Source organism: Tamandua tetradactyla, chromosome 2 (genome assembly GCF_023851605.1).
Source record: "Tamandua tetradactyla isolate mTamTet1 chromosome 2, mTamTet1.pri, whole genome shotgun sequence".
Lineage (NCBI taxonomy): Eukaryota > Metazoa > Chordata > Mammalia > Pilosa > Myrmecophagidae > Tamandua > Tamandua tetradactyla.
The window spans coordinates 79,995,263-80,017,803 of record NC_135328.1 but is presented as its reverse complement, the minus strand read 5'-3'; the positions used below and the strand labels follow the sequence as shown (position 1 = coordinate 80,017,803).

At 37.1% G+C, this 22,541-nt stretch overlaps 1 protein-coding gene across 8 annotated transcripts in view; it reads left to right on the top strand.

Annotated features, from left to right (window-relative positions):
• CNTLN (centlein) overlaps window positions 1-22,541 on the top strand; it is a 417,071-nt gene that overhangs the window by 114,157 nt on the left and 280,373 nt on the right. For 6 of the 8 annotated variants that reach the window (XM_077148088.1, XM_077148087.1, XM_077148091.1 and 3 more), the window contains exon 3: window positions 16,561-16,645. The exons of the other annotated variants lie outside the window; for them this stretch is intronic. In XM_077148088.1, coding sequence (XP_077004203.1) covers window positions 16,561-16,645 — 85 coding nt within the window. The remainder of the gene's footprint in view (window positions 1-16,560; window positions 16,646-22,541) is intronic. 8 annotated transcript variants of the gene reach the window in all.

Below are 22,541 nucleotides of genomic sequence, written 5' to 3'. Positions count from 1 at the left end.
TAACATTTTAAGTGATTGATATAATTGGATTAATATAAAGCATGTTGGGTCTGTTTTATGTTTGTTGTATTTTCTTTCTGTTTTCTTCTCTTTTTGTACTTTCTCTGAGCTTGAAGATTCATATGATTCCATTTTATCTCTTCTCTTAGTATAGCAATTATATTTCTTTTTAAAGTTTGATGGTTACTCTAGAGTTAACAATATACATTTTTAATGATTTCAGTCCACCTTCAAGTAATGCTACACCACCTCACACATAGTAGATATACCTTCAGAACATTCCCAGTTTCATTTGGTCCCTTGAAATCAGTGTCATTTATTTCACTTACCCATATGCTATAATTGACCAATAGAGTGCTAATATTATTGCTTTAAATAGATTCATATTTTAGATTAATTTAAGAATAAGAAAAATAAAATATTTTATTTTAACTTCATTTATTCCTTCTTGACATTCTTCATTCTTTTTATAGGTACAGGTTTCTATATTATTTTCCTTCAGTCTGATGAAATTCTTTGAACATTTTTTTGGAAGCAGAGTCTTCTGGTGATGAATTCCCATAGTCTTTATCTGGGAAAATATTTCTCCTTCACTTTTTTTTGCATGGGCAGGCACTGGGAATTAAACCCAGGTCTCCGGCATGGCAGGAGTGAACTTTGCCTTCTGAGCCACTTTGGCCAACCCTCTCCTTCTCTCCTTCTCTCTTTTTTTCTTTTCTTTTCTTTTCTTTTTTTTTTTTTGCATATTCATCATCATGAGTAGAACATTTGCATCAATTCAGAAAAGGAAATATAAAGAAAACCGAAAATAAAAAGAAAACTGAAAAAAAAAATTATACATACTATACCCCTTACTCCTCCCTTTCACTGATCACTAGCATTTTAAAATAAATTTATTTTAACATTTGTTCCCCCTATTATTTATTTTTATTCCATATTTTCTACTCATCTGTTGACAAGGTAGATAAAAGGAGCATCAGACACAAGGTTTTCACAATCACATAGTCACATTGTGAAAGCTATATCATTATACAATCATCCTCAAGAAACATGGCTACTGGAACACAGCTTTACATTTTCAGGCAGTTCCTTCCAGCCTCTCCATTACATCTTGGATAACAAGGTGATATCTGCTCAATGCATAAGAATAACCTCCAGGATAATCTCTCGTCTGTATTTGGAATCTCTCAGCCATTGACACTTTGTCTCATTTCACTCTTCCCCCTCTTGCTCGAGAAGGTTTTCTCAATCCCTTGATGCTGGGTCTCAGCTCATTCTAGGGTTTTTCTCAATTCCTTGATGCTGGGTCTCAGGTCATTCTAGGATTTCTGTTCCATGTTGCCAGGAAGATCCACACCCCTGGGAGTCATGTCCCACGTAGACAGGGGGAGGGTGGTGAGTTTGCTTGCTGTGTTGGCTGGAGAGAGAGGCGACATCTGAGCAACAAAAGAGGTTCTCTTGGGGGTGACTCTTAGGCCTCATTTTTAAGTAGGCTTGACCTATTCCCTGTGGGGTTAAGTTTCATATGAACAAACCGCAAGACTGGGGGCTCAGCCTATGGCTTTGGTTGTCCTCACTGCTTGTGAGAATATCAAGAATTCAATGTGGGGAGGCTGAATTTTGCCCCATTCTCACCATTCCCCGAAGGGGACTTTGCAAATACTTTTCCACTCACTGATAAATCACTCTGGGATTCATCGGGGCATCACTCTGGATAAACCAACAAAATCTCATGTCCTACCTAAGGTTCCATGTACTTATGTTGGTCAACCAACCATCTACATAAGTTATAGTAGGAGATGCCCTAGTCAAAATATAAATTTTGTACCAAATAGACATTTTTTGCATTAGTCTCACACGTAAGTTGAAATTTTAAAATATCAATTACCATCTATTTTTAGCACCCTGCAGTAATGACATTCCTTGTTCTTCCTCATGCAAAAACATTTTTTAAATTGTACATTTAGGAGTCCTCCTCTTCCTCTTTCTCCACCGGTGCTCCCGCCGCCATGTAGACCACCTCTTCCTCTTTCTCCGCCGGAGGCGCTCCTGCCGCCATCTAGCCCTCCTCTTTCCCCTTCTCTGCCGGCGCTCCCGCCGCCATCTTGCCCTCCTCTTTCCCCTTCTGCTCCGGCGGCTCTCCATCCGCCATCTTATCCTTCCCTTTGTCCTCCTACTCCAGCGGCTCTCAAACCACCACCGTGTCCTCTTCCGCGTTCACCGGCTCCTCCGCCACCGTCCTCGACAGCCTTGCCATCCTCACCTTTCCTCCTCCAGAACATCTACTAGGGGAGTAGAAACGATACAGAACAGCTCCCGGAGCCACGACAGAGATCAAAAAGATAGCGTACCCCATCCTGGAACGTCTGACTGGCTGGGAGATCCCGCTTCGGTGAGATCGCCGAGGGGCGCGGGCATCCTCGGGCGGGGCGGCAAATGGCCGGAGTCCCTCCCCTCCTCCTTCCCGGGCCAGCTGGCAGAATTGGGCAGGCGGTCCCCTCAAGCCGCGGCGGCTGGCACCCCCACCACACGCGGCCCCCCGGACCAACTGAGAGAATTGGATCGGAAATCCCCAGGCCGCGGAGAATGGTGACTGGGGGGGTCCCTTCCAAACACGTGACTCCCCGGTCCGGCTGGGAACGGTGCACTCTCCCGGGCCGTGGCGGCTGGCGCCCTCCTGCCACGCTTGGCGCCCCGGGTCGACTAGGAAATTCGGACGGGCGCTCTCCCGGGTTGCGGCGGCCGGCGACCCTCCCCGCATTCAGACCCCCGGGCCGACTGGCAATCTTCCAAGCCGCTACGGCTGGCGAATCTCCCCCACGGCGAGAGTTTTCCAAAATTAAAGGACCCACAGCACCTTTTACTGGTGGGACCCGCAGACAAACGTGTGCCACGAGCGCCACCTACTGGGCAGGATAAGAAAAACAGAACCCAGAGATTTCACAGAAAAATCTTTCAACCTGTTGGATCCAACACGCAGGGAAATCTGACTAAATGCCCAGACGCCAGCAGAAGATAACGGATCACGCTCAGAAAATTGAAAATATGGCCCAGTCAAAGGAACAAACCAATAGTAAAAATGAGATACAGGAGCTGAGACAATAATGCTGAATATATGAACAGAAATGGAAAACCTCCTCAATAAAGAAATCGATAAATTGAGGGAGGACATGAAGAAGACATGGGCTGAACAAAAAGAAGAAATAGAAACTGAAAAAACAAATCACAGAACTTATGGAAGTGAAGGATGAAGTAGAAAAGATGGAAAAAACAATGGATACCTACAATGATAGATTTAAAGAGACAGAAGATAGAATTAGTGATTTGGAGGATGGAACATCTGAATTCCAAAAAGAAACAGAAACTATCGGGAAAAGAATGGAAAAATTTGAACAGGGTATCAGGGAATTCAAGGACAATATGAAGCGCACAAATATACGTGTTGTGGGTGTCCCAGAAGGAGAAGAGAAGGGAAAAGGAGGAGAAAAACTAATGGAAGAACTTATCACTGAAAATTTCCCAACTCTTATGAAAGACCTAAAATTACAGATCCAAGAAGTGCAGCGCACCCCAAAGAGATTAGACCCAAATAGGCGTTCTCCAAGACACTTACTAGTTAGAATGTCAGAGGTCAAAGAAAAAGAGAGGATCTTGAAAGCAGCAAGAGAAAAACAATATATCACATAGAAGGGAAACCCAATAAGACTATGTGTAGACTTCTCAGCAGAAACCATGGAGGCTAGAAGACAGTGGGATGATATATTTAAATTACTAAAAGAGAAAAACTGCCAACCAAGACTCCTCTATCCAGCAAAATTGTGCTTCAAAAATGAGGGATAAATTAAAACATTCTCAGACAAAAAGTCAATGAGAGAATTTGTGACCGAGCGACCAGCTCTGCAAGAAATACTAAAGGGAGCACTAGAGTCAGATACAAAAAGACAGAAGAGAGAGGTATGGAGAAGAGTGTAGAAAGAAGGAAAGTCAGATATGATATATATAATACAAAAGGCAAAATGTTAGAGGAAAATATTATCCAAACAGTAATAACACTAAATGTTAATGGACTGAATTCCCCAATCAAAAGACATAGATTGGCAGAATGGATTAAAAAACAGGATCCTTCTATATGCTGTCTACAGGAAACACATCTTAGACCCAAAGATAAACATAGGTTGAAAGTGAAAGGTTGGGAAAAGATATTTCATGCAAATAACAACCAGAAAAGAGTAGGAGTAGCTGTACTAATATCCAACAAATTAGACTTCCAATGTAAAACAGTTAAAAGAGACAAAGAAGGACACTATATACTAATAAAAGGAACAATTAAACAAGAAGACATAACAATCATAAATATTTATGCACCAAACCAGAATGCCCCAAAATACGTGAGGAATACACTGCAAACACTGAAAAGGGAAATAGACACATATACCATAATAGTTGGAGACTTCAATTCACCACTCTCATCAATGGACAGAACATCTAGACAGAGGATCAATAAAGAAATAGAGAATCTGAATATTACTATAAAGGAGCTAGACTTAACAGACATTTATAGGACATTACATCCCACAACAGCAGGATACACCTTTTCCTCAAATGCTCATGGATCATTCTCAAAGCTTGACCATATGCTGGGTCACAAAGCAAGTCTTAACAAATTTAAAAAGATTGAAATCATACACAACACTTTCTCGGATCATAAAGGAATGAAGTTGGAAATCAATAATAGGCGGAGTGCCAGAAAATTCACAAATACAGTGAAGGCTCAACAACACACTCTTAAACAACGAGTGGGTCAAAGAAGAAATTGCAAGAGAAATTAGTAAATACCTCGAGGCGAATGATAACGAAAACACAACATATCAGAACTTATGGGATGCAGCAAAGGCAGTGCTAAGAGGGAAATTTATTGCCCTAAATGCCTATATTAGAAAAGAAGAAAAGGCAAAAATGCAGGAATTAACTGTCCACTTGGACGAACTGGAGAAAGAACAGCAAACAAATCCCAAAGCAAGCAAAAGGAAAGAAATAACAAAGATTAGAGCAGAAATAAATGAAATTGAAAACATGAAAACAATAGAGAAAATCAATAAGACCAGAAGTTGGTTCTATGAGAAAATCAATAAGATTGATGGGCCCCTATCAAGATTGACAAAAAGAAGAAGAGAGAGGATGCAAATAAATAAGATCAGAAATGGAAGAGGAGACATAACTACTGACCTCACAGAAATAAAGGAGGTAATAACAGGATACTATGAACAACTTTACGCTAATAAATACAACAATTTAGATGAAATGGATGGGTTCTTTGAAAGACATGAACAACCAACTTTAACTCAGGAAGAAATAGATGACCTTAAGAAACCAATCACAAGTAAAGAAATTGAATCAGTCATTCAAAAGCTTCCTAAAAAGAAAAGTCCAGGACCAGACGGCTTCACATGTGAATTCTATCAAACATTCCAGAAAGAATTAGTACCAACTCTCCTCAAACTCTTCAAATAAATTGAAGTGGAGGGAAAGCTACCTAATTCATTCTATGAAGCCAACATCACCCTCATACCAAAACCGGGCAAAGATATTACAAAACAAGAAAACTACAGACCAATCTCTCTAATGAATATAGATGCAAAAATCCTCAATAAAATTCTAGCAAATCGTATCCAACAACACATTAAAAGAATTATACATCATGACCAAGTAGGATTCATCCCAGGTATGCAAGGATGGTTCAACATAAGAAAATCAATTAATGTAATACACCATATCAACAAATCAAAGCAGAAAAATCACATGATCATCTCAATTGATGCAGAGAAGGCATTTGACAAGATTCAACATCCTTTCCTGTTGAAAACACTTCAAAAGATAGGAATACAAGCGAACTTCCTTAAAATGATAGAGGGAATATATGAAAAACCCACAGCTAATATCATCCTCAATGGGGAAAAATTGAAAACTTTCCCCCTAAGATCAGGAACAAGACAAGGATGCCCACTATCACCACTATTATTCAACATTGTGTTGGAGCTTCTAGCCAGAGCAATTAGACAAGAAAAAGAAATACAAGGCATCAAAATTGGAAAGGAAGAAGTAAAAGTATTGCTGTTTGCAGACGATATGATACTATACGTCGAAAACCCGGAAAAATCCACAACAAAACTACTAGAGCTAATAAATGAGTACAGCAAAGTAGCAGGTTACAAGATCAACATTCAAAAATCAGTAGCATTTCTATACACTAGTAATGAACATGCTGAGGGGGAAATCAAAAAACGAATCCCATTTACAATTGCAAATAAAAGAATAAAATACCTAGGAATAAATTTTTTTTTTTTTTTTTTTTTTTTTTTAGGAAAGACAGAGAGAAGGAAGGAAGGATAGAAGGAAGGAAGGAAGGAAGAAAGGGAAACATTTTTAAACATTTTCTTGTTTTATTGTATTCTTTTTCTCCGTTTTTGTTACATGGGCTGGGGCCGGGAATCGAACCGAGGTCCTCCGGCATAGCAGGCAAGCACTTTGCCCGCTGAGCCACCGCGGCCCGCCCCCTAGGAATAAATTTAACTAAAGAGACAAAAAACCTATATAAAGAAAACTACAAAAAACTGCTAAAAGAAATCACAGAAGACCTAAATATATGGAAGGGCATACCATGTTCATGGATTGGAAGACTAAATATAGTTAAGATGTCAATCCTACCTAAATTGATTTACAGATTCAATGCAATACCAATCAAAATCCCAACAACTTATTTTTCAGAAATAGATAAACCAATAAGCAGATTTATCTGGAAGGGCAGGGTGCCCCGAATTGCTAAAAATATCTTCAGAAAAAAAAACGAAGCTGGAGGTCTCATGCTGCCGGACTTTAAGGCATATTATGAAGCCACAGCGGTCAAAACAGCATGGTATTGGCATAAAGATAGATATATTGACCAATGGAATTGAATAGAGTACTCAGATATAGACCCTCTCATCTATGAACATTTGATCTTTTATAAGGCAGTCAAGCCAACTCACCTGGGACAGAACAGTCTCTTCAATAAATGGTGCCTAGAGAACTGGATATCCATATGCAAAAGAATGAAAGAAAACCCATCTCTCACACCCTATACAAAAGTTAACTCAAAATGGATCAAAGATCTAAACATTAGGTCTAAGACCATAAACCATTTAGAGGAAAATTTTGGGAGATATCTCATGAAACTTACAATTGTAGGCGGTTTTATGTACCTTAAACCTAAAGCAAGAGCACTGAAGAAGGAAATAAATAAATTGGAGCTCCTCAAAATTAAACACTTTTGTGCATCAAAGAACTTCATCAAGAAAGTAGAAGGACAGCCTATACAATGGGAGACAATATTTGGAAATGACATATCAGATAAAGGTCTAGTATCCAGAATTTATAAAGAGATTGTCCAACTCAACAACAAAAAGACAGCCAACCCAATTACAAAATGGGAAAAAGACTTGAACAGACACCTACCAGAAGAGGAAATACAAATGGCCAAAAGGCACATGAAGAGATGCTCAATGTCCTTGGCCATTAGAGAAATGCAAATCAAAACCACAATGAGGTATCATCTCACACCCACCAGAATGGCCATTATCAACAAAACAGAAAATGACAAGTGCTGGAGAGGATGCAGTGAAATAGGCACACTTATCCACTGTTGGTGGGAATGTCAAACGGTGCAACCACTGTGGAAGGCAGTTTGGCGGTTCATCAAAAAGCTGAATATAGAATTGCCATACGACCCAGCAATACCATTGCTGGGAATCTACTCAAAGAACTTAAGGGCAAAGACACAAACGGACATTTGCACACTAATGTTTATAGCAGCATTATTTACAATTGCAAAGAGATGGAAATAGCCAAAATGTCCATCAACAGAAGAGTGGCTAAACAAACTGTGGTATATACATACGATGGAAAATTATCCAGCTTTAACATAGGATAAACTTATGAAGCATGTAATAACATGGATGGACCTAGAGAACATTATGCTGAGTGAGTCTAGTCAAAAACTAAAGGACAAATACTGTATGGTCCCACTGATGTGAACAGACATTCGAGAATAAACTTGGAATATGTCATTGGTAACAGAGTCCAGCAGGAGTTAGAAACAGGGTAAGATAATGGGTAATTGGAGCAGAAGGTATACAGACTGTGCAACAGGACCAAATACAAAAACTCAAAAATGGACAGCACAGTAATACCTAATTGTAAAATAATCATGTTAAAACACTGAATGAAGCTGCATCTGAGCTATAGGTTTTTTTTTTTGTCTGTCTGTTTGTTTGTCTTTTTGTTTTGTAGTATTATTATTATTTTTATTTTTTTCTCTATATTAACATTCTATATCTTTTTCTGTTGTTTTGCTAGTTCTTCTAAATCAATGCAAACGTACTAAGAAACGATGATCATGCATCTATGTGATGATGTTAAGAATTACTGATTGCATATGTAGAATGGTATGATTTCTAAAAAAAAAATTGTACATTTAGTATCTATCATTATATACTCTAGACATTCCTAGATTATACCATCTCAATCTTTATCATCTACCTTTCTTTCTGATTTCAATCGTGTCCCCAGTCCTCCTCCCTCTGTCATTCTTACATTCAGCTTCATTCAGTGTTTTAACATAATTGTATTACAGTTAGGTAGTACTGTGCTGTCATTTCTGAGTTTTTATATTCAGTCCTGTTGCACAATCTGTATCCCTTCAGCTCCAATTACCCAATATCTTACCCTATTTATATCTCCTGATGGTCTCTGTCACCAATAATGTATTCCAAGTTTATTCACTAATATCAGTTCGTATCAGTGAGACCATACAGTATTTATCCTTGTATCTTTGGCTAATCTCACTCAGCATAATGTCCTTAAGGTCCATCCATGTTGTTACATATTTCATAACTTTATTCTGTCTTACAGCTGCATAATATTCCATCATATGTATATGCCACAGTTTGTTTAGCCACCTGTCTGTTGATGGACACTTTGGCTGTTTCTATCTCTTGGCAATTGTAAATAATGCTGCTATAAACATTAGTTTGCAAATGCCCGTTTGTGTTCTTGCCCTCATGTCCTTTGAGTAGAGACAGCATACAGATGGGTCCTATTTTTTAATCTGTTCTGCCCATGTATGTGCTTTGATTGGGGAGTTTAATTGGTTAACGTTTAGTGTTATTACTGCTTGGGTAGTACTTTCTTTTCCCATTTTGCCTTTTGGATTTTATATGTCATATCTAATTTTCCTTCTTTTTACCTTTACTCATAGTCTTCCTTTCTACACTCTTCTCCGCACCTCTCTCTTTTGTCTTTTTGTATCTGTCAGTAGTGCTCCCTTTAGTATTTCTTGCACAGCTGGTCTCCTGGTCAAAAATTCTCTCAGTGATTTTTTATCTGAAAGTGTTTTAATTTCTCCCTCATTTTTGAAGGACAATTTTGCCAGATATAGAATTCTTGGCTGCCAGTTTTTCTCTTTTAATAATTTAAATATATCATCCCACTGTCTTCTCACCTCCATGGTTTCTGCGGAGAACTCTGGGCTTCCCTGGTAGATGATGCTTTCAAGATTCTCTCTTTCTCTTTGACCTCTGACATTCTAATTAGTAAATGTCTTGGAGTACGTACTATTTGGATCTGTTCTCTTTGGGGTATGCTGCACTTCTTGGATCTGTCATTTTAAGTCTTTCATAAGAGTTGGGAAATTTTCAGTGTGTTTCCTCCATTAGTTTTTATCCTCCTTTTCCCTTCTCTTCTCCTTCTGGGACACCCACAACATGTATATTCATGTGCTTCATATTTTCATTCAATTCCCTGAGTCTCTGCTCATATTTTTCCATTTTTTCCCCTATATTTTCTTTTTCTTATCGGATTTCAGATGTTCCATCCTCCAGTTCACTAATCCTATGTTCTGTCTCTCGAAATCTACTATTGTAGGTTTCCATTGTTTTTTTCATCTTTTCTGCCATGGCTTTCATTCCCATAAGTTCTGTGATTTGTTTTGTCAAACTTTCGATTTCTTCTTTTTGTTCATTTCTAGCCTTCTTTATATCCTCCCTCAATTCATTGAATTGGTTTTTGATGAGGTTTTCCATGTCTGTTTGTATATTCTGAATTAATTGTTTTAGCTCCTGTATCTCATTTGAACTATTGGTTTATTCATTTGACTGGTCCATATCTTTAATTTTTCTAGTGTGATTTATTTTTTGCTGGCATCTAGGCATTTAATTTCCTTAATTAGTTTATTCTGGAGATTGCTTTCACTTCTTTTACCTAGGGTTTTCTTGCTGGATGAATGTGTTGTCTATCTGTTCTTTGACATTCAGTTCAGCTTTTCCTGGACCTGTAGCTTAGGTTTTGTTTAACATAGGAGAATTTTTTTCAGTTCTTGTTTTCTTGTTTCTTGCCCTGCTTGTATGGTGCCTTCCCCCCCCCCCCCCTTAGGAGGGTCTACTTAGGTATTATGGACCCCAGCTGGATTTTCCCAGACCAAGCTGCCTCCTATAGGGAGGAAAGAGTCACCTGCATCGATTTTCCCTGAGGGTAAGACCCAGCAGGTTGAAAGACTTTTCTATGAAGTCACTGGGCTCTGTTGTTCTTATCCTGCCTAGTATGTGGTGCTTGTCTGCCTGCAGGTCCCACCAGCATAAGATGATGTGGTGCCTTTCACTTTGGCAGACTCTCCCTGCTGGGGGCGTGGTGGAGACCAAGGAGAGGTTGTAAGCTGGTTTAATGGCTTCAAATACCCAGCCCTGGTGTCTGAATTCCTTGAGGGAGGGATTCCACCTGAGATGTCCTTCACCCCTCCCGTTGGAAGGCACAGGCTCCAGACAAGCACTCAAATGAGCTTGTTTCTGCCTATACCTGGGGCAGTTGCAGCCTGAGAAGCCCTGCCCCTGTATCCAAAGGCAGTCAAGCTTTTGTAGAAACACAGCCACAAAAACGTCTGTTTCCTTGTTTTGATTTTTTTTCTTTTTCCATCAGCCCTGCCCCCTTGTTGCTGGGGCAAAAATGAGTGACCTCCCCTTTGACCAGGTTCACCTGAGTTGGGCCTATTTTTAGTAGTCAGAATTTGTGAATTAACTCCACAATTTGCGTTTCCTTGCTGCTGGTAAAGTCTCTTTCCTTTCCTCTCTGGGAAACAGCCTGTGGGGGATGGGCACTGGCCGCTGTGGCATAGGGAACTCATGGTTCTGGGGGGGCTCGCAGCCAGTCCAGCTGGTCCAGACTGGGGTACGCTGTGTGTCCAGTCACTGACGTGGCCCTAGGAGCTGTTCTGTACTGTTTCTGGTTATTTAGTAGTTGTTCTGGAGGACGAACTAAAATGTGTACATTGTTAAGCCACCATCTTGGCCCAATCACCTTCTCCTTTGAAGATGATTTCTTTGCATATTGAATTCTGGGTTGTTGGGTTTTTCTTTCAACACTTTAAATAGTTCACTCTGCTCTCTTCTTGCTTTCATAGTTTTTGATGAGAAGTTGTGTGTAATTCTTTTTCTTGTTCTTTGGTAAGTAAGGTGTTTTCCTCCCCCTGCTCTGGATTCTTTCAAGATTTTCTCCTCTTTGGTTTTCTTCAAACTGAACATGAAATATCTGCATGTATTTTTTTAAGGATTTAACTCCAGATCTGGGGATTGTTGGTAATACTAATTTGGGGAAGTTCTTCGCCATTATTACTTCAAAAATTTTTTGAGCTCTCTTCTTTCTACTCCTCTGGTGTTCATATTATGTGTAATTTGTATCTTTTGATATTGTCCCACAGATCTTGGGTGTTCTTTTCTGTTTGTTTTTTATTTTAATTGCTTTTCTCTTTGAATTACAGGTTGGTAAATTTCTCTTGGCCTTCCAGTTCACTGATTCTCTCCTCTGCCATATCTAGTCCGCTGATGTGCTCATCAAACACATTCTCCTTTTTTGTTACTGTTTTCTATTTCTGGCATTTAAAAAAATTCTTTCTTAAAATAGCTCTCTCTCTGCTTACATTACCCAACTATCTATTTTTTCATGTTGTCCACTTTTTCCATTAGTGCTCTTGTTAATCACAATTGTTTCCAGTTTGTTCTGATTATTTCTTTGTCTCTTCGTAGTGTGGCTTTTCTTTCCTTTTGGCATGCCTTGTAATTTTTGTTGCAAGCCATAGTATCAGATAATCAGAACCAAGTAAATAACACTTCATTGTGAAATTTATGTTAATATGGCAAGGAAGTAGACTGTGTTTGGTGTTTGTTATAGCTATGATCAAAGGCTTCAAATTTCTCTAGTGTCCATGTTCTTTGTCTTCCTTCTTGGTGTTTTGTCTTCCCTTGTACTTTTTTCTCAGAGAATGTCTATGTTTTGTTGTTCTTTCATCTGTAATGCACTGTCATTATACTAGAGCCATATTGGTGTGGTTGTAGGGTATAGGGGAGAAGGGAGCATTCTGTAAACTTCTGATTAAATCTCAGTCTTTAGTTAGCTTATTTCTCCAGGCTGTTGCCTTCACAAATGTTTCTTCTGCATTTTACTGCCTTCTCTACCTGTCTTATTCTCCATCTATTCTGCAAAGTTCTTATTCCTTTGGAGTATGATTTTTTCCCCATCCCCCTTAAGTGAAACATGAAGGATGGAGAGTGTTGAGAGAGAACGAATAATTTTCACATGACGGGAGAGATTTCAGAATTGAGCCTCAGCAAAGTCTTTTACCCTGTAAGGTAGGCCTTTGTTATCAAGAAGGCTCTTAGCGTATTTTACCATGATTACTCTTCCACCTGCCAGAGCCATGAGAAAATTTTTATTGGATCTCCACAATGAAAAGCCTGTGGTGAAGTTAATGGAGGACAAGCTGGTTAAAGTGTGGGTCTCCCTTTGTGATTCACACCCATGCTAGTCCACACTCAACCTCCAGCAATTAGAATTATCATGTAAATGTTCCTGTGAGTTTATAGGTGTAGTAGGTACAGTACCTTCTAACTAGGTAGGCAGATCTTATCTCTCTTTTTGGATGCATTTGTCTCTCCAGATTTTGCCTTGTGACTTTAGTTCTCAAAGTTCCAGAATGTCATCGATTTTCAGTGTTTCTAGTCTTTTCTTGTTTTAAGGACAGGAGTGATTTCCTAGCTCTATACATCATTGGTGCTGAAACTAGAAGTCCTATTTTGAATTTTGGTAGTTATTTTTGGTGGATTCAGAATTCTAGAATAGTGTCATTCCATTGTCTTTTGGCTTGCATAGTTTGATGTGAAGTCTGCATATAGTCTTATCTTTGTTCACCTGTTTTTAATGTGTATTTCTTCCTTTTTAAAAATTTTCTTTATTACTTGTTTTCAGACATTTGAGTTAATGTTCTCTGATGTAGCTTTCTTGGATTCTTTGAGCTTTTTTGATTCATGAGTTAATGCTTATAAATGATGCATGTGTAAAATTGCAGTGATGGTACAAAAATGGGAAATAACAAAATCTCCCTGAGGCAATAGTCATAGCAGGGTTCACAGAGGAGGACAATGCTTGATTTATAGAATGAGTATGAATTTACCAGGTAGAAAGGGCTAGAGAAAAATTGTTAAATATACCTGGTGGATAGAGTACAAAGGAGGCAGTGGTGAGGTAGCTTTAAATTGAAAGTGGAGGAGGGGAAAGAAAAATATTAAGTATAGTACCTTTTAAGAATTGAACAAAAGCCATTGTAGCTTAAGTATAATTGGTGAGAGGGGAAAATTCTATGGTAATAGTAGTTAATACTAATTAAATGCTGATGATAGGAAATTCAAATTAAATTAAAATTAAAATCATTTAACTATAAGCTCTCCAGATATTTGAACCTGTATTGTTTGGCTCCAGAGCTATATTCTTATCTAGTATATAAACTGCATTTAACATTCATACTATATTGTCCATAAGTATGGAGAATTAGTAAGTGTCAAGATGTAGGCCATCTTACATATTTTAGATTTTATCTTAATGCAACAGGAAACCATAAAAGAGTTCTGAACTGGAGAGTGACAACTTTATTTTATAAGAAAATATAATATGAAGGGATATTTCTGAAGGGACATCATTCAGAAAAGCATACCACAGGTTAAAAGAGATAAGTTCAGTAAACATAATAGTACATAAAAATATTTAGATTTACAATAAGTTGGAATAATAACTCACAATTTGAGGCCTCCTCTCTTCTCTGAATTTATAATTTTGAAAGAAAAATATAAAAGAATAAAATAAGCAGGCATAGCTATATCTCCAAGGATCACAAACTAAATGGAAATATGAAGTTGTAACCAGAGATGACATTGCTGTTTGCTGTGCTCCAGATCCAGATTCAGACCAAGATGGGGAGGAGTTTGGCTTCTGGGGATAATAGTATAAAAGTCTCCCACTAAATAAGGAGAACCAGAGCTAGGCTCATTGTTTGAAACCGGCTATTAAGTTAGCTCTCCCAACTCTTGAGAGGAAGCTGGAAAAAGCCTCTGCCAATCCTTGTCTGAAACTATGACTTATATGAAAGACAGAGTTTATAATTTTAGCACTCCAATCAGGAGCTGAACCAAGACACTCTGCAGCTCAGACACTAAACATGGCAAATCCCTTCTCTTACTGTCAGCTAAGAGTTCTAGGCTATCAATGTAAAACCTATTTTGGGATGGGGTAATAATTTAATGTCAACCACAAAATTTCTAGGAAGAAAATGGGGTTAGACTAAACACACGTTGTACATACACCATTCTGGAATGAATGGAAAGGCCAAGATCACACCAGAGAGCTGTGAGTAAAAGGTCCTAGATTGTAAGTTCTTCAAACAGTGACATCTGTTTTGGATTTGAAGCTGTTATTTCTAGATTCTGAGATGCTGAGCTATTTGTGCATAACCTGGTTGTTCCCTGAAACTTCGGGTATCTATGAGATACCTCAGAGTTAGAGCACTGAAGCTGTGAAAGTCAGCATTGCTCATATAGCAATTGTTAAAAATGTTGAAAAAGTGATTGAACTTATACTAGAGCTATAAATGAAGCTCACCTGGATAGGAGTAAGGTAAATAAGAATACAGGGTAAAGGATGATAGGGTCCATATTTTAAAAACTTCAGCTTCTGTGTGAGACTGCAGGCAGAGATGTTTATGTGGTGCAAAATTTATATTTTGGGTAGCACATTATCTATTTAACTTGTATGTTCGATTTATTTGAACATCATATTACATGGAATCTTAAATAGGCCATGAGGTTTGATAGTTTCTACAGGTTAGAGTGATGCCCGATATTTCAGAGTAATTTGGGCAGAGAATAAAATGTATTTGCAAAGTCCCCTGGGGACTGGGGAGAAAGGAGGAAATATTAAACTTCCCTACCTGAGGAATTTGTGATGTTCTCGCCAGCAGTGGGTACAACTAATTCAATAGGCTGAATCCTCAAGCTTGGCCTTTGCGCCTGTGAAACTTATTCCTCCAAAGAAGCAGTTAAGCAAACTTATGCCTAAGAGTCACCCCCAGAGTACCTCTTTTGAGGCTCATATGTGGCCTCTCTCTCTAAGTTCCCCAGCAGGTGAATGCACTGTCCTCCTCACTATGTGGAACATCATTCCCAGAGGTATAAATCTCCCTGGCAACATGAAACAGAAATCCCAGATGAGCTGAGACATGGCATCAAGGGATCAAGAAAGCCTTCTTGACCAAAAGGCGAAAGAGAGAAATGAGACAAAGTTTCTGTGGCTGAGAGATTTCAGAGTCGAGAAATTATCCAGGAAGTTATGCATTATATAGCTATCCCATTTTAGTTATGATGTGCTGGAGTAGCTAGAGGGAAGTACCTGAAACTGTTAAATTGTGTTCCAGTAGCCTTGATTCTTGAAGATGATTGTGTAACTGCATAACTTTTACATGTGAGTGTGTGATTGTGAGAAACCTTGTGTCTGATGCCCCTTTTATCCAGAGTTTGGACAGATGAGTAAAAAAATAAGGATAAAAATAAATAAATAATAGGAAGGGATAGATAAAGGGTCAAAAATTGGGTTGATTGAAATACTAGCGGTCAATGAACGGGAAGAGTAAGGGATATTGGATGTATGCAATTTTTCTATTTCGTTTTTTTGTTTGTTTTTCTGGAGTGATGCAGATATTCTAAAAATGATCATGGTAATGAACACAAAACTACGTGATGATATTGTAAGCCATTGTTTGTATACCATGTACGGACTGTACGTGTGTCAAGATGTCTCAGTAAAAGTATTTTTTTTAAAAAGATACCACTCCCCCCTCACAAAAGTGCTAGAGTTGCAGTGTTTTCAATAAAAATAAAACCATGTTTTAAGTATGTTTCAAACTGTGAACATAAATCTGTAAACTAAATTGTTCTTTGACTATAAAGTTGCCTTAGTTGCTCAGCAGTTATAAGTTGTTGTCACTTGCCATATGGTTCTTGATTAATTCTGAAAGGGCTGTCAACCCTATATAGTCTAAGTTTCTATATTTTACAATTATATTAATTATCAGGATGTGAAAATTTAAAGGATTAGCTATAAATTACAACTAATAATGCCAGTGTGTATATATATATATACTTTTTTCTTTTTTAGAGAAAAACAGAAAACTGAAGCCAAAGACAGAAAAGTTCTAGAAATTTTGCAGGTCAAAGATGCCAAGATACAAGAATTGGAACAGGTTGGTGTTGTAACAGAAAAGTATAGAAAATTGCTACATTGGTTTCAGGCAGTGGATCTTTAGCGTTATTTTAAATTAGTTTTTCAGTAATATTCATTAAGAATACCAGGACCATTATATTATTTTGAAATTAACATTATCAGATTATTATTGTAATTTGTTTATAGCATATTACTTGTTTTCTGAATTAATAGGCTATGCTCATTATATAGTAAAACTTTCTAAATTAAGGAATGTTATAGTTTTTAAAGTAGTAATTAGCAATTATTTTATTACATATTGCCTTTTATTAGTAGCAATTATTCAGTTCTTAAAACTTGTAAATTTTCAGATAGTTTCATTTGTAGAAAAATAATAATAGCAATAACTAAGATTATTCCTTTGTTCTTATAAAAAACTTTATTTTCAAATTACTCCATTCTGTGGTAGATTGAACTTTATGTACTCCAGAAAAATATGGTCTTAATTTTAATACATTCCTGTGGATGTGAAATGATTGTAAAAAGAACCTTTCGATGAAGTTATTTTTAGTTAAGATATGGCCAACTGATTTAGGATAGGTCCTAATCCTTTTACTGGAGGATTTTCAGAGAATGCCATAGGAAAAAGCCGTGGGAGCAGCCAGAAGCTGGAAATCAGTGGAACCTGGAAGAGAAAAGTGAAGAAGCTGCCATGGACATCATCATGTGACAAAAAGCCAAAGAACCCCCAAGATTAAAGCCAGCCAGAAGATACTGACCCACAGCAAAAGCAGGACTTCTAGTTCTGAAATTGTGAGGCAGTAAATTCCTGTTGTTAATCCAGTCCATTGTATGTCATTTGTTTTAACAGTCAGGAAAATAATACATAGTCCTATATTTTACTTTGTTTAGTCAATTTTACTTTGTTTAGTTGGTAAATTACATAATTACATATAATCAGTATTTTGCCATGGCCAGAATTCCTTGGGGCCAATGCATCCTGGAACTATTTTCATGAGATAGCATTTTAGAAGTAGAGGAGAAAGAAACTTATTGTAAAAATGGTCTATGCCATTAAATAATATTTGCCTTCATTTACTTACTAGTTGTTCATTACAGGATGAATTCCCTGATTTTTCTGGATTAGGCGGCAACTATTGAGCTTCTGATTTTTGAATCCATTTTCCTTCCTAGTCAATTAAAATGTTATTAGAATTTTGATCTAAGGTCTGTTATTGCTATAAAATGTTTTATAAAAGGACTAAAAGTAGAGCTAACTTAGGTTAAATATTAGCTTTTAATATTTATTGAATTTCTATCTTAGATATTTATCTTTTCCATTTCCTATATCCATGTTAACTCCTTCTAAAATGAAATAGAGATTCCTATATACATAAAAATTTGAAATTGGTACTTTATCTAAAGTTGTGTTTTTCCATATAGAAAATATCACAATTGGTACTATAATGACAAAACTTTAGAAGTAATGTTTTAGTCAGTTTGAAAAAAATCAACAAAAAAACAATCGTATTTTCAGCCAGAGTATAAAATGATAGCAAAGTGGGTTCTAAGATAGAGAAATATTGTCATATGTCTGGTATATTTATTAGGCTAGGCTAAGCTGTTATAACAAATAGGTACAACTATATGATCCAGAAATAGCAAATGTAATTTGTAGTCACATTCCTTTGGGAAAAAGCAGTTATAGTCACCCCAAGATTCAGGGGGTTCAGAAAACCCTAGTTACAACTCTGTTCTATGGAGGAGGAGAGTGGATATTTTGGCATTTTTTCCTCATATCCTTTGGCATTAAGTTTGGAGTGTTCTAGAGAATAGTCTTCAATTTGTCAGCTCCAGATAGCCGTAGCATGCCATTTTTCTTAAATTGTTGGCTTTCTAAAATGACAATATATTTTTTCCCTTCTTTGCTCAGTTCTTCTCCTGCTTCTTCCTCCCTTGGGTAGACATTTATTATTTATCTTTTGGGGGCAAGATCTCTTAGTTCAAATATAAAAATACTAAATTCCCATAGAATAAATTATTTTTAGTTTCCCTGAATCATGTACATTTTTGTGCAGTGACATTTTAAAACTTTTCAACAAGGTTTATTTTCTGTTCAGTTCAATAAAATGTTGTATTAAATGTATGTAATATCTTTTGGCCGTACTTTGCAGTATTGAAAGTTACAATTCTTGCATAAAAATAATTTTAAAACCCTTTGAAGAGCAGGATGGGGCTGGAAATAACGTTCTCTTATACTAGATTATATATTCTTTGAGAGTGGGAACCATTTCTCTCTTATTGACCCATGCATACCCAGCGCCTAATATTTACTACATTGTCTTGCTCATAACAGATGCTTATTGAATATTGTTGGATGTGTGATTAAAATTTAATGAAAAGCAATGTAGTAGTAATGCTATGAGAGAATCTCAAGCAGAATTGTGTGAAGATTCAAAGCAAAGAGAGATTAAATTCAGTGGAAGGGTCTTGAAGTTTTCATGTGCATTTCAATAGGTAGGGTTTGTAGGAAAATATTCTTTTCTGAGTGAACATTGAGCAATATGTGTGAAGGTAGGAATGTAGGATATGCTTGTGTAATAGTGAGGTATGTTGTTGTTTCGTAGGTAATGTGTTGGTGTGTTATGTGGATATATATTAAGGAAAGCCCAAAGTGCTTAAATGAGAAATTTATACTTTACTTGGTAGGCCAAGGGAATCTATCTAGGCTTTTTTTTTAGGAGATTAAAGTTAATGGAACTGCAGTCTATGAAGATAAAATTGATAACAGTATGTATAGTTAGAAAGAGGAAGGCAAGAAGTGGAATGATCTGTTAAGAGGTTTTCTTTTTTTCCAAAGAAATGTTTTTATTATTTATTTTTTTAATTTTTTATAAATTGTGAAATATAACATATGTACAAAAAAAAGCAAAAATTTCTAAGTACATTTTAACAAGTAGTTATATAACAGATTTTAAAGTTTGGTATGGGTTACAATTCCATGGTTTTTTGTTTTTTTTTCTTCTAGCTGCTCCTAGACACTGGAGACCAGAAGAAATTTCAGTATAATGATTCAGTAGTCATACCCATTTGTTAAATCCTAACTTCTCTGTTAGACTCCTCCTTCTCTTTTTATTTCTTTTTTGTGAAAAATAACATATATACAAAAAAGCAATAAATTTCAAAATACATTGCAACAATTAGTTGTATAACAGTTTCAGAATTTGATATGGGTTGCAGTTATAACAATTTTAGGTTTTTACTTCTAGCTGCTCTAAGAAACTGGAGACTAAAAGGAATATCAGTATAATGATTCAACACTCATACTCATTTGTTAAACTCTGCCTTCTCTGTATAACTCCAACATCACTTTGATCTTTCTTGCACTCTTTTAGGGGTATTTGGGCTATGCCCATTCTGACTTTTTCATGTTGGAAGGGGCTGTTGATAATATGGGAAAAGGGGATGGAATTAGTTGATGTTCTGGAGAGGCTGGCCTCTCTTCATTTCATGACTTATCTGGTCCAGAGACCCATTTGAAAGTTTTAGGTTATCCTAGTGCACAGAATCTTTATAAAATTTTATATAATGCCTTAGATGTTCTTTAGGGATTGGCTGGTATGGTTTTGTTTGGGGTTTGGTAAGTAGCAATGTCTAACTGAATCTTGTGTAAGAATGACCTCCAGAGACAGTTTCCTAGACCTTACACTCAAAGCATGACCATTGAAGAAGGAAATAAATAAATAGGAACTCCTCAAAATTAAACACTTTTTTGCATCAAAGAACTTTGTCAAGAAAGTAAAAAGACAGCCTACACAATGGGAGACAATATTTGGAAACGATATATCAGATAAAAGTTTAGAATCCAGCATATATAAAGAGATTGTTCAACTCAACAACAAAAAGACCAACAACCTAATTATAAAATAGGCAAAAGACATGAATAGACACTCCTCAGAAGAGAAAATACAAATGGCCAAAAGGCACATGAAAAGATGCTCAACTTCCCTAGCTGTTAGGGAAATGCAAATCAAAACCACAATGAAATATCATCTCACACTCACCAGAATGGCCATTATCAATAAAACAGAAAATAACAAGTCCTGGAGGGGATGTGGAGAAAGAGGCACACTTATCCACGGTTGGTGGGAATGTAAAATGGTACAACTGCTATAGAAGGCAGTTTAGTGGTTCCTCAGAAAGCTAAGTATAGAATTGCCATAAGATCCGGCAATACCATTGCTAGTTATCTACTCAGAGAACATGAGGACAAGGACACAAACGGACATTTGCACACCAATCATTATAGCAGTGTTGTTTACAATTGCCAAGAGATGGAAACAGCCAAAATGTCCATCAACAGACGAGTGGCTAAACAAGCTGTGGTATATATATATATATATGATGGAATATTATGTATCTTGTAAGAAAGAATAAAGTTATGAAATATGTAACAACATGGATGGACCTTGAGGACATTGTGCTGAGTGAGATTAGCCAAAAACCAAAGGACAAATACTGTATGGTCTCACTCATATGAACTACCATTAGTGAATGAACTTGGAGAATTTCAGCTAAGAACAGGGACCATCAGAAGATAGAAAGGTAGGTATTGGGTAATTGGAGCTGAAGGGATACAGATTGTGCAAGAGGACTGATTGTAAAAATTCAGAAATGGATAGCACAATACTACCTAACTATAATACAATAATGTTAGTACGCTGAATGAAGCTGAATGTGAGAATGATAGAGGGAGGAGGGCTGGGGCACAAATGAAATCAGAAGGAAAGATAGATGATAAAGACTGAGATGATATAATCTAGGAATGCCTAGAGTGTACAATGATGGTGACTAAATGTACAAATTAAAAAATGCTTTTGCATGAGGAAGAACAAAGGAATGTCAGTATTGCATGGTGTTGAAAATAGATAGTAATTCATATTTTTAAACTTTAACTTATGTGTGAGACTAAAGCAAAAAATGTTTATTTGGTACAAAATTTGTAATTTGACTAGTGTATTTCCTAATATAATTTATGTGAACAGTTTAATTGAACACCATAAATACATGGAACCTTTAGTGCAGCATAAGAGTTTGTAGGTTTGTCCAGAGTGATGCCCCGATAAATCCCAGAGTGATTTGAACAATGTTTATTTGAACAATAAATAAAAATAAATTCATTGTTTATTTAAACAATGAATAAAAAAATATTTGCAAAGTCCCCTTGGGGAATTGGCAAGAAAGGGGGAAAATTCACCTTCCCCATGTGGAGAATTCCTTATATTCTCACAAGCAGTGGGGACCACCAAAGCAATAGGCCAAACCCTCAATCTTTGGGTTTGTTCATATGAAACTTACCCCACAAAGGATAGGCTAAGCCTACTTAAAATTAGGCCTAAGAATCACCTCCAGAGAACCTCTTTTGTAGCTCAGATGTGGCCTCTCTCTCTCAGCCAACACGACAAGCAAACTTACTGTCATCCCCCTCTCTACGTGGAACATGACTCCCAGGGGTCTAAACCTTCCTGGCAACATGGGACAGAAATCCTAGAATGAGCTGGGACTCAGCATCAAGGGATTGAGAAAAGCTTCTAAATGATTAGAAGAGAGAAATGAGACAAAATGAAGTGTCAGTGGCAAAGAGATTTCAAGCAGAGTTGAGAGGTTATCCTGGAGGTTATTCTTATGCATTATATAGATATCACCTTTTTAGTTAAGGTGTATTGGAGAGGCTGGAGGGAAGTACCTGAAAACTTAGAGCTGTGTTCCAGTAGCCACGTTTCTTGAGGATGATTGTATAATGATACAGCTTTTGCAGTGTGACTATGTGATTATAAAAACCTTGTGTGTACTGTTCCTTTTGTTTACAGTATGGACAGATGAGTAAAACATACAGGTTAAAAATAAATAAATAACAAGGGGAACAAATGTTGAAA